The sequence below is a fragment of the Mytilus trossulus genome, chromosome 3 (assembly GCF_036588685.1).
Source record: "Mytilus trossulus isolate FHL-02 chromosome 3, PNRI_Mtr1.1.1.hap1, whole genome shotgun sequence".
Lineage (NCBI taxonomy): Eukaryota > Metazoa > Mollusca > Bivalvia > Mytilida > Mytilidae > Mytilus > Mytilus trossulus.
The window spans coordinates 69,012,609-69,026,612 of record NC_086375.1 but is presented as its reverse complement, the minus strand read 5'-3'; the positions used below and the strand labels follow the sequence as shown (position 1 = coordinate 69,026,612).

General features: G+C 31.8%; 2 protein-coding genes across 2 annotated transcripts in view; both read left to right on the top strand.

Moving 5' to 3' along the window:
• Positions 1 to 26, top strand: part of LOC134710987 (uncharacterized) — a 43,397-nt gene extending 43,371 nt beyond the window's left edge. Inside the window, exon 4 of the mRNA XM_063571411.1 lies at positions 17 to 26. Within this exon, the coding sequence (XP_063427481.1) occupies positions 17 to 26 (10 nt within the window). The remainder of the gene's footprint in view (positions 1 to 16) is intronic.
• Positions 27 to 85: 59 nt separating this feature from the next.
• On the top strand, positions 86 to 6,237 carry LOC134712242 (uncharacterized). Its single transcript, XM_063573589.1, has 6 exons — positions 86 to 731; positions 2,716 to 2,769; positions 3,869 to 3,922; positions 4,424 to 4,486; positions 4,782 to 4,835; positions 5,685 to 6,237. The coding sequence occupies exons 1-6, from the start codon at positions 98 to 100 to the stop codon at positions 5,789 to 5,791; spliced, it is 966 nt and encodes a 321-aa protein (XP_063429659.1). The 5' UTR covers positions 86 to 97; the 3' UTR covers positions 5,792 to 6,237.
• The last annotated feature ends 7,767 nt before the right edge of the window (positions 6,238 to 14,004 follow it).

Below are 14,004 nucleotides of genomic sequence, written 5' to 3'. Positions count from 1 at the left end.
ATCTATGTCAATGAAGCCGTCTATGATGTCAATGCCACCGTCATCAATGATGTCGATGGGACCATCGTCAATGATGTCGATGGGACCATCGTCAATTATGTCAATGGAACCGTCTTCCGTGATGTCAATAGAACCGTCGTCAATAATTGCAATGGAACAGTCATCAATGATGCCGATGGCATCATCTATGATATCAATACAACTGTCTGCCATGATGTCAATGGAACCATCGACAATAACGACAATGGAACCGTCATCAATGATGTCGATGGGATCGTCGTCAATGGGGGCAATGGAACCGTCATCAATGATGTCGATGGGACCGTCGTCAATGGGGGCAATGGAACCGTCATCAATGATGTCGATGGGACCGTCGACAATGGGGGCAATGGAACCATCATCAATGATGTCGATGGGACCGTCGTCAATGGGGGTAATGGAACCGTCATCCATGATGTCAATGCAACCGTCGTCTCTGATGTCATCTTTTGTGATGTACTCGTCAGCGACAGAAATGTTATCAAATTCTGTTGAAACACCACAATCCTCTGTTATTCTGTCAGAGATGTCGGACACACCATTAAGTACAATGTCAAGCTCAATAACACCATCATCTAGTTCATCCATCGTGCCAGCATCAAGCGCAACAGTAAACACTGTACAGTATATCGTAAACAATTGCTATAATTCATCTGGTACCTTACAATGTTTGATTGACAATTACTTACCAGGTAAAACTACATATCTTTTTCTTTTCTTCATAATTGTAGATTCTCTAAAGAGAAGTTATATTAAAGCCTGTTTTACTCGTTATGTGGCAAAAATAGAATAGTTTTATTTTTAAACGATAAATTAATAAGATACGCCAATTTTGCAAATTGAGTTATAAAATACAATGGGTGTCATCCCTGTGTAAAGGGCTCTCGTATTATTACATTATAGTTCTATTGGATCTTAAATGATACATGTAAAAATAACGATATATATATATTTGGAAAAAGATTCATGTATAAAGAATAACGTTTGACATGATATCTAATGCGTGTAACCGTACCCATCAATTTGGTATCAACTTCAAATTCAGTTTTCATGACTAAAATAACCGTTGTTACATTTATAGCCCTTGTATGAGGAAGATTCCATGATATATTGGCCTTAACAAATGTTTATCGTAATATGACAATATTATATATAGTTATTCGATATACTTCTTTGGGTCAATTTATCCTCGTATCGATCTAATACAAATAAATATATATAAAAAAGAAGAAGATATGGTATAATTGCAGGTGAAAAATCTCTTCACAAGAGACCAAATGATACAAAAATTAACAACTATAGGCCACATTATGGCCTTCAACAATGAGCAAAGCCAATACCACATGGTCAGCTATGAAAAGCCCCGAAATGAGAAATGTTAAACAATTTAAACTAAAGATTGTAATATCAGGGTTTTTTTTCAATACGCCTGAATCTGAGCAGAAATTTTTTTGCTTTCTCCTTATGATTGTGTCATAAAAATAGATGTTTTTATGTTTCAATTTTTATATTTTTGGAAATCAATTCTGCTAGGTCATTTTTCTGTCTTATGTTTCGGTCAACCTTTAATTATAAGTATACAGTTTAACAGGTCACTCATTCTGAAAAAAAGCAAATTAGTTAAAATATACAAAATAATAATAATATTACATATAAAGAATACACCTTTTGAGGAAATATTCCACCCTCATGTTATACATATTTAGAAACAGTTCATGATATGGCAATCATAATTAGTTACGCTTATTCTATAAGACTGATATATCATTTAAGTTTTTAAAAATCATAACGATTTCCGATAAATGTATAGAACAGCAAAATGGAACTATCCATTGACTTTGGGTTATGCCAACTACTTGTTGGATCTATGACATTTGCTAAAACCCCATTACCTTTACGTGTATATGCATTAAACATGACTTTAGTACTTGAGAATGGTTAAGAATACCGATTCATTGTGCCATTGAGGTGCAATTTTACTTCATGGTCTTCAAAATCATATGTTTACGATTGCTCATGGAAAACTTGAAAAATGCATCATTTTTAAAGTCAAATCAATTTTTAAATCGACTAAAAGAAGATACTTAGTTTACATCAGTGAAAGTGTATAGTCTCGAAACAAACCTCGACCTTTCCTGTTTAAGATTATTCGAAAAAAAATATATTTGGATTATTTTCTTACTACAAGTAGATCATATCTTCTTTGGACACTGATACAAAACTTCAAATCGCCGCCATCTATAAAGATTTGTTTAACAATATAAATAATGTAGTTATTAAGCCATTGTCAGTTGAAAATCAACCAAACTATTCAAGGACGTACATTGCCTTCAAACTTTTATATCTAAGTATCATTATTATATTCTTGTGAAATTTTATATTTTGTTTTTAAATCGTTGATTGTGTGCCAAATGTAAACTCTAATTTGCATCTATTGATAATATTAAATCACAGCACGGTTGTCAACGCATTACTGACACAGATTTTTGTCCAAGAAACCAAATACTAAATAAATAAACTTCTTTTTTATAAGCAAGTATGATTTTTTAATACATTTCAATTTGTATACCTGCAGTTGTAGCTTAATATTTATAAATTAATCAGCAATTGAGATTAAAAAATCAAAATTTGTATCGATGAAATCAATAACAAGTATATGTGTTTTTCTCTTTGCAGCATGTCAGTCATCTGCAGATGTTGAGTGCGTAATTTCTCAAATAGAAGCTGCTTGTAAGTTTAATGCAAATTATGTGCAGATAATGTATAAGAATTAACTTAAAGGTTAACAAAATATTATCTTACTTGAGAAAAAAGTCATAGTAAACCAAAGTTTGAAGCTTATATACAAATATTTTTGTAGGACTTGAGGATACTGCAGATGTCAATCTTTTGTCGCATTTCTTTCTAACTAAAATTTTGCAAACGTTGTGTCGCGTTTGTTGTTGTTTTCTAAGCGCTTCATAAGTAGAAACAAATAGATCATTTAACTAGTTTTTACTGACCCTGTTTGAACTTTCAATAATGCATGCACATGCTGTTGGTAAACAGACTTTTTACAAACTTAGAAACAAATACTTCGTTTAATCAGGTAGAATCTAGAAACAAATACTTCGCTTAAACAGGTAGAAGCTAGAAACAAATGTAGCGTGTGTACTAAAAAACGACAAACTACAAACTGCGGACGCATTTTTAGCGTTTGCATAGTTTGTAAAAGTTTATGTAAACTTTGCCAACGTATGTTAGAAAGAAATGATCAACACATGTGCGCGATAAGCCTTTTGCATCGTTTGTGTTAGAAAGAAATGCGCTCTTAATTACAATTCTTGAGCAAACATTTTTACAAACAAAGCAAGCAAATAAACCAAACATTAAACTTGCTAGCATTAGGATGACAGCTTTAGGAACACAAATCTGTTAAGTAATTTAAAAGATGACTTGTATGTGGAGCAACTCCTCCGATATATTGTCTTTTCTTATGCCTGAAAAGTCATAGAATCATTGCACACATATTGAGTTGTACACCTGCTATTATTGAATTGTTTGATTAATAATTTCATGTTTCAAAATTTAGTACATAATCAAATTCAAATTAATTTTCCAGTTGTTCACTTAAAGTGTTGTTTTTTTCTCATTTTTATATAAAACAAACTAAAAGAAATATATGTTTAAAATTGAGAATTGAAATGGGGAATATGTCACAGAGACAACTACCCTACCAAAAAGCAGAAAACAGCAGAAAGTCGCCGATGGGTCTCCAACTTAGCAAGAAAATATATGTTTTGTGAAAGAATTGTCAAAGTGTCTTTGAATTTTGTTATCTTTTTTTAAGCGTGTGTAAATTCAACAATGGTTAATGAAACTTGCATGGAAAATACGTATGGAGGTAAGTTTAAGCTAAAAACTTTTACGCTAATAAAGGATGAATTTAGCAATTATTGCAATTTATAAACAACACCGCTATAAAATGTAACAATTCACATGACCTCATCAAGTTCAACGATAGATTTACTTCCATATAAATGGTAAACTATAAAACGCCAAAAGTTTATAAATGAATACAAGCAAGTTATAAATAAATTCGTATATATGAGAGGAACAATGATCTGACAACACCGAATTCACATATGATTAAAAACGAATTGAAAATTACTTCAAACATAATTGACTGCAAACAGACACAATAGGGTGTCCCTGTGAGGTTTTACTTGTTTAGTAAGTAACATACCCTACATAACTATCATGTAAACTATGGACTTGTTTATAGTTAAATTGGGTTGTTTGATTGACTATCTACTTAAATCTGTTATAATTTTTACACTATGATTCTCTACAAGGGATCAGTTATGACTTGCATACTTCAGCTGCATATTGTTTTATTTTATAGCATGTTTAATATCAAATCAGAACACAGCCTTAACGTGTTTGAAGAACAGTGTAGGAGCTGGTTGTAAGTTAGATTTTATATTGTTATGTTTCATGTATTATTAGTTACATGGTGTTTTAGTGACTTTATATGAGATAAATGGGGTCAGGTAATTCCATATGGGATGAGAGCGAAGCTTTAACACATCGAAACAACTGTCATATTTCTTACTGATAGGATTTTCAAAAGCACGTAATTTATCAAAAATATCCAAAGAGTTTTTAATTGAACAAGAAAAATATAAATTATAAACTGACATAGTTGTATATAAAACAAATTCCCCTTTCAAAATCATTACAATGTTGTTTTCTAATTCCAGCTTGTCTTTCGTCAAGTGATGCTACTCAGTGTCTTATAAACGCTTTTTCGGCAGGTATGTATATAAAACAATGTACATGAGTATATTCTAAATAAAGCCAGCAGTAGTATACCGCTGTTCGAAAGTTATAAATCGATTCAGAGAAAAACAAATCCTGGGTATACACTCAACCCGAGGGAAACACATAAGCTATAAGAGGGAAAAAAACAGAAACACTGAAGTGCCACAAAAAACAAACGACAATGCAAAATATATAAAAACGAACTTTTAGATAACAACTGCCCTATTCATAACTTGATACAGAACATTTGAAGACTTTAAAGGTTTACAGGCAATGTTAAATAGACTGCTAAAATGACAACATTATATGACAGGAATACATGTGAAATAAATGCAATAACACTTAGGATAGGGAAGTACATAAAAATATAATATAATAGTACATTTCGAAATGTTAACCACAGAATAACAACCAGTACCTAAAATAATCAAGGACATTGCACAAACAAAAACGCACGAATGTATCAACGCCACAAAAACTGTTTACAAAGCACAAAGTTAAACAAAAATAATATAAAGAGAAAAAATACATGCAACTTCAAAACGTGAACTAAATATTTTAAAAGAAGGACGACAGATACCAAAGGGACAGTCAAACTCATAAATCTAAAATAAACTGACAACGCCGTGGCTAAAAATGAAAAAGACAAACAGACAAACATGACACAACAAAGAAAACTAAAAAATGAACAACACGAACCCCACCAAAAACTAGGGGTGATCTCAGGTGCTCTGGAACTTTAACTTATCAAGGTTTTCATATATCAAACTAGTTCAAAAGAATATGAGTTAATATTTTGGGTGCAACTGTGTGTTATATCTTAAATGATATTTTTCTTGCAGGTAACTCAGTACTGACAGGGTACTCTCACTCACGGCTGTTTATCGAGGTACTATGTGCGCTGATAGTAATCTCTATACAAAAAATGTGGAGAACTGGTTTTCTATAAGTTATAATCAAAAAAGAGGCAAATATTCAAACATCATCGAAAACTACAGCACTTGCAATACACCGTTGCCTTCATTGTAAGAATCTAGAAAAGGACCGTCCATGTCATTTTTACTGTGATATAAACTCAAATGTTCACCTTATTGTTATTTTTATAAAATAGTTGTCTTTCCTATTTCGCTCACCTTGATTATCTGCTCATGTTACTACAGTACTTTGCGCACGTATTGCATGCGTAATAATAAAATCATTCCAACCGTCGCCTGAAACTCGGAGCCAAACAACAAGAACGTATATACGGTTATATATCATAAAATGAGAAGACAATAATTGATTTTGGTTGGTCAGTGTTTAAATTTTTTACTAACCAGATATTAAAAAAATAATTGTCATGATGATTCTGAAATTTCGTTTAAAATTTTTAATATTTTTGTGGCTAAACTCGGTGGCAAATATGGCAGCTATGTGTTTAGTTGGTTATTAATAAATGCACGCAAATAATACCATTTTTTTTCTCTCTCAGATACAAACGGGTGTTCAACCTTCAGTAGATGTATAATATTTCCGGGTATAATGTGCTGTTGATAGTTTTATTAAAAAAAAGGTCACATGAGGCCTCACTTGATTCTTATTTTTTCCTTTTTTTAAAAATCTTCTATGAATTACAAAGTTAATTAATCTTCTATACTTGTTCTGTCGTTTTAGACTCATTATTAAAAAAAAAAAAAATCATCATGATCAAACAAAAAATCTATAATAATCACTGGGAACTCTGGATGAAGAATGGTCTGCTGTGTAAAAATATGCCTTATATGTAATAAAATAAATGTCAAATCAATAATCAAAAGCTAATGATACAATTAGACTGTAAAGAACTGTAAGGGGAGATCATCTAAAAATAAACTAAATAATTGATAAAGTAGAAGTACAAGGTAAAGTAAATAAACTAATCAAAATACTGATTATATAATCAAATAAATAAATGTTTAATTATATTTTGAAACTAAAGTAAAACCTTGAAAAATTGATTGAAAAAATATCTAGAGATTTTTTTAATTTTCGACCTAATGATTGGCCTACATAGCTATCCTTATTATAATCACTATATGATTTTAATTTATTTCACTTTCATTTTGACACTAGACTTTAAGTAAGCACCAACAATTAATATTGCATTCCAATTTGATGGAAATATATTTCCCTAATGCTAGTTGACAAGAAATAGAAAGAACATTTTGTCGGGCTAAACTTTTCAACCTTCTTTAATCATATTTCAATGTGGTCATTGTTGGCATTGAATGTAGACATGTGAGGTTAACTTGCTTTTCTAAATCTTACAACTTTTGTACATAATGTTAATATCGACGAGAAGGCTCAATGAGAACCTTGAAACTTAATTTTATATGTAATTGACAAGAATGGAATTGTGTCGATGAATGACAAGAATGGAATTGTATGGAGGATGACATGAATGGAAATCAAGATTATAAAAGAGACCCAAAAGGTGGAAAGCTCCATACTTGTTCGGTATATTCCTTTTCGAAAGTTAACAACTTACTATTTGGGAATATTATTCATAGGGTTTTGTTAAAACAAAATCGAATGGTAAGAGTATAATATGAAGAAGAAAAAAATAAAGCATAGGAGAAGGAATGTACGACAACACATATTAACATTTTGACTTGCATTTTGTTGATATTTGATATGATAATTACAATATTGAACAATATTGGAATAAATCATTTAAATTGTGGTAAGTCTTTTAGAGAGAAGAATTTGTTAAAATGCAAGAAACTGTATTGATATTAGAATTAGATTATTAAACATTTTTTTGTAGTTCTTACATTCCATTGTTATTTTATTTTTCTACTTTGTTTACATAAATATAGATTTTTATTTATATATTTTGAAATTTTCATTTACTGAATCATTTGCATATTTATGTCATTCATGTTTAAATTTTTATAAACCTTTCACAAGATTCTTTGGTACATAATTTACAGAGTTTTCCTTAAATCCTTAAACAAATCTAGAGTTGGATGATTCACTAGAATTGTCAACATTGTATTATACATATATTTATGTTTGATGTAGAAATCAACATTTTACTTTTCTTTGGATAAATGTTATATTTGTTCATATACTATGTATTTTTCAGAAATTTGTATAATTTGTTATCAGTTTTGCGAGTTCAAATATTTCCTAATAAATATCACAATTCTGACACGAGTTCGACTCAAACAATAAACAATTATCAGTTCTAAATGCATTTTATAGATTTATAATCAACAACAATAGCCTCATCAATAATCAGAGTGGTTATGATAAAAACAAATCATGTTAAATAATAATCCAAAGCATCAAAAATATAATTACATATTATGTCTTATATTGCGCAACAATTGTGCTGGGAAAAACTGTGATATAATTGTTGTTGATTTTAAAATAAAATATTTCACTTAGTCGTTTATTTGATTTGAAGACCATACATTTCCAGGAAATCTAAATCAATATCGTGTATCATGATATCCCTGTTATGATCTCAACAAGAAGATAGATGAAAAGCAATTACTGAAAAGACAATGTTATAGACAATACGAAAAAGACCAAAAGACTAACAAGAGTAAACAAGACTAAACAAAACACGATCTTAAGACTGAGCAACACGGAACCCACTAATAATAAATATCAAAGGTACAAGGATTTTTAATTTGATACGTCAGACGCGCGTTTCGTCAACATAAAACCCATCAGTGACGCTCAGATCAAAATAGTTATAAAGCCAAACAAGTACGAAATTCAAGAGCATTGAGGACCGAGGTTTCCAAACATTTCTTCCAAATATGGCTAAGGTAAACTTTTCCGTGGATAAGAGAATTCGAAAAATTTCGAAAAATTCAAAGTTATGAAACAGGAAATATATAAAGTTGACCATATAATTGATATTCGTCCCCGAGGGATCAGCAGCCAAATAGTCAGCACTTCGGTGTTGACAGTAATTTCAATTAAGTGGTCATTTTATTTTAATTTTCTGTTTACAAAAATTTCAATTTTTCGAAAAAACTTAGGATGTTCTTATCCAAGGAATATGATTAGTCTTATCCCAGAAATGGATTACCTTAGCCGTATTTGGCACAACTTTTTAGAATTTGAATCCTCAATGCTCTTCAACTTCGTACTTGTTTGGCTTTATAAATATTTTGACATGAGCGTCACTGATGCGTCTTATGTAGACGAAACGCGTGTCTGGCGTACTAAATCATAATCCTGGTACTTTTGATAACTATCTACACCACTTGGTCGATGCCACTGCTGGAGGACGTTTCGTCCCTGATGGTATCACCATCCCAGTAGTCAACACTTCGGTGTTGACATGAATATCAATTATGTGGTCATTTTTATAAATTTCCTGTTTACAAAACTTTGAATTTTTCGAAAAACTATGAATAGTCTTATCCCAGAAATGGATTACCTTAGCCGTATTTGGCACAACTATTTAGAATTTGAATCCTCAATGCTCTTCAACTTCGTACTTGTTTGGCTTTATAATATTTCGACATGGGCGTCACTGATGGGTCTTATGTGTACGAAACGCGCGTCTGGCGTACTAAATTATAATCCTGGTACTTGTCAATGAATTTAAACTCAAATTACAAGTGGAAAAAACGTTGAGTCAACTTGCATACATCAAGACTATTCGATTAAAGTGGCGCATGCAACTGGAATTCATAGGAAGCTCAGTCAGCAATAAAGTACATCTCTCATAATGTATACATTTGATGTTTTTGATGTGTTTGAGTTTTTGATTTGAAATCTTTCCTTTTTTTTAATTTTCCTCGGAGTTCAGTATTTTTGTGATTTTACTTTATACATACTTCAAAGTAAGATGAATTTAACTTCTACGTCATCTGTAACAGTTACTTGTGGTATGTTGCCGCATTGAAAATCATGCATCTTCTTATTTTCATAGTGAGATGATCTGAAGAACTACAATGTTATTTCAAGATACTTACCCCATGAGCTTTAGCTTTTGGTATTGTTGATAGTAGTATTCATTCATGATAGTTGTTTTCATTTAGGTTTTTGATTATTACTTTTCTAAGTATTATTCCTCTGCTTTGATTTTTTGGATTTAAAATGAAAAGTAAATACTGCAACATATAAATATTTTGTTCAATTAAAACTTCGTCATTATCACAGTTTGGATGGTAGATGTACAATTCATTTCTCTCTATTCTTTCTATTCTTTCTCTGATGTTTATGATGTGTGCTTGCATCGCGTGTGTCCAAGTGAACATACCATCAAATTAATATTATGATACATAGCAGGTATAACTCATATCGAGATAACTTATAGCATGGATCGACGACTTCAGTTAGGATCTCTGAAAAACAAGACTATTTCGTCTTTCATTTTGCCAAATGCTTATTTCTTTTAAAGTAAGAGTGAACTAAAATTAACGGTACCAATTTTCTTGCACCAGATGCGCATTTCGACAATACATGTCTCGTCAATGATGCTCGTGAAAACTATTTATAAATATAAAAAAGAAGATGTGGTATGATTGCTAATGAGACAACTGTCCACAAGAAACCAAAATGACACAGACATGAACAACTATAGGTTATCGTACTACCTTCAACAATGAACAAAGCTCATATCGCATACTCAGCTATAAAAGGCCCCGATATGACAATGTATAACAATTCAAACGAAAAAACTATGGATCTTATTTAAATAAAAAAAATGAACTAAAAACAAATATTTCGCACATAAACAAACGACAACCACTGAATTACAGTTAACATATTAATGGGATCACGACCCTCCCCCTAACCTGGGACAGTGGTATAACAGAAAACATAAGAACGAACTATGAAAATCAGTTGAAAAAGTCTTAACTCATCAGATGGACAAAAATTCAAATTATAAGCATTATTTTTATATACAATCGTTTGGACAATGTTACTGCTGGTAGAATGTTTTGTCCCCGATAGATATATGAATTTTGCTACACTATTTTAATTCTCTATTGATCAAATAGCTCCTAACGTGCCTATAAATTTCTACATCTATGAATTATAAATGACAATTCAGACAAACATTTCGGAAGCACGAAATTTATTAAGTCGATAATTACTTGATTTTGTAATATACATTTCTAAAATACCTGTTTTAAGATAAATCAAGAAATTATTAAGAAACATAGGTTCAACTCTCTCACGCAAAGTTGACCTGGGTTGAAATTTACTATTCTTGATGAAGGTAACTCTAAGAAGTGATTCGTATGCACGGAATTTATAATCTGTTATTGTCATTTATTTAGATTGGGTTGACACCACTGCTGGTAGGATGTGAGTCGACGAGAGTAGCATTAGTCAATAGTCAGTGCTGGAGTATATTGAAATGAGATGTAATAAAATTGAGAATGGAAATGGGGAATGTGTCAAAGAGACAACAACCCGACCAAATAAAAAAACAACAGCAGAAGGTCACCAACAGGTCTTCAATGTAGCGAGAAATTCCCGCACCCGGAGGCGTCCTTCAGCTGGCCCCTAAACAAATAAATACTAGTTCAGTGATAATGAACGCCATACTAATTTCCAAATTGTACACAAGAAACTAAAGTTAAAATAATACAAGACTAACAAAGGCCAGAGGTTCCTGACTTGGAACAGGCGCAAAAATGCGGCGGGGTTAAACATGTTTGTGAGATCTCAATCCTCCCCCTATACCTCTAACCAATGTAGAAAAATAAACGCGTAACAATACGCACATTAAAATTCAGTTCAAGAGAATTTCGAGTCTGATGTCAGAAGATGTAACCAAAGAAAATAAACAAAAATTTTCATCCTCGAAGATAAATTGTGTTCTGTTGTGAATACACTAAAGGGATGTTCATGCACTGTGTGAGGTGAAACTATGTAAACTATGATCGTATCTGAATATAAACTAAAATGAGGAATATGGCAGTTGTTTTCTTTTCGTTTGATGGGTTTGAACTTTTGAGTTTGCCATTTGTCAAAGAACTTTCAGATTTGAAATTTGAAATTTGAAATTTCCGTTGAGTTCGGTATTTCTGTTCATTTACATTTCACATATTGCTTTTTTTCACCTCACACGAACATTTGCCGTTGAAGTGACGTGTGTGTATAATTTAAGAAAGTGGCTATTGTGTTATACTACTTTGTATTTTATAGAAACTTTTTCATAAAATTAGAATAAAATTTGTTTATTACAGTGTCACATATTGATATACATATTTTATACAGTGGCATTATGACAGTGTTGATTTGTATGGTAAGTTATGCATACATCGTGTGAGACGCGTTCCTTGTCTGCACATCCAGTCTCGCTCATTTTCATGCGATTTCATCAGGTTTTATTTTAAACTATATTTTATGTACTTATATATGTGGTCATTGTGTTATTGTGCTATGGAAACTTTTGTATTCTTGTCTTTCATTTTTGCTAATGTTCTTTATCAATATGCCTTTTTGGGTTTCTTTGTTACATGTGTCGTGGCTCTGCACTTATACATTATGTCATTGTGTTATTGTACTATGGTAATATTTGTAGTTTTCTCTTCCATTTTTGCTAAATGTGCTTTATCTATATGCCTTTTGTGTTTCTTTATTTCATATTTCGTGGTTGTGTACTAAAATATCCCGTTGTTGTGTTATTGAAAATATTTGGTTTTTTTGGTATTTCATTTATGCTAATGTGCTTTTGTCCTAATGCCTTTTTTGTTTTCTACATATTTGTGTGTTATAGTAATTAAGATTATGGCAGAAGGTTGATTGCTGTACCCCAATCTTTGAAACTGTTTGAAAATTTTGATATGAGCTTCACTGATGAGTCTTATGTATACGAAACGCCCGTCTGGCGTACTAAATTATAATCCTGGTACCTTTGATAAATATTTACACCACTGGGTCGATGCCACTGCTGGCGGACGTTTCGTCCCCAATGGTATCACCAGCCCAGTAGTCAGTACTTCGGTGTTGACATGCATATCAATTATGTGGTCATTTTTATAAATTTACTGTTTACAAAACTTTGAATTTTTCGAAAAACTAAGGATTTTTCTTATCCCAGGAATAGATTGCCTTAGCCGTATTTGCAGAACTTTTTGGAATTTTGGATCCTGAAAGCTCTTCAACTTCGTACTTGTGTGGCTTTATAAATATTTTGATATGAGCGTCACTGATGAGTCTTATGTAGACGAAAGGCGCTTCTGGCGTACTAAATTATAATCCTGGTACCTTTGATAAATATTTACACCACTGGGTCGATGCCACTGCTGGTGGTCGTTTCGTCCCCGAGGGTATCACCACCCCAGTAGTCAGCACTTCGGTGTTTACATGAATATCAATTATGTGGTCATTTTTATAAATTTACTGTTTACAAAACTATGTTTTTTTCGAAAAACAAAGGGGTTTCTTATCCAAGGAATAGACAACCTTAGCCGTATCTTGGCACAACCTTTTTGGAATTTTGGATCCTCAATGCTCTTCAACTTCGTACTCGTTTTGCTTTATAAATATTTTGATATGAGCGTCACTGATGATTCTTATGTAGGCGACACGCGCATCTAGCGTACTAAATTATAATCCTAGTACCTTTGATAAATATTTACTTATAATGTTTGTTTATTTGGTTCACACAACGTTGTCAATGTAATGGAATTGTATGCGATGGTCATATAATTGAGATGTTCAGCTAGCTTTAAAACCAGGTTTTATCCATCATTTTCTGTGTAAGAAAATGTCTGTACTAAGTAAGGAATATGACATTTGTAGTCCATTCTTTTAATGTGTTTGAGCTTTTGATTTTGCCATTTTATTGGGATTTTCAGCTTTGAATTATCGGCGTTTGGTATTTTTTGAGATTTTACATTTTCTTTTCTGAATGGTTGATGATATTTGACTTTCATCGGTATACTTATGTTGCGTTAAATAATTTAAGAATGCAATGATTTGATGTTGTTCAAGGGTAATATAAAATAAATACATTTGGATATAATTACATACTAAGGGAGATAACTCAGGAATTATTGCTTCAAAAATGTGTTCGTTAGACGCTTGTTTCGTCCACAGGAGACGCATCACTGGCGCTCGAATGAAAGCAATTAAAAAGATTGAATAAAATAAGAAGTTGACAATTACTAGAGGTCCCACAAGTCCGAAAGGTTTTGTCAAATATCGCTAAGA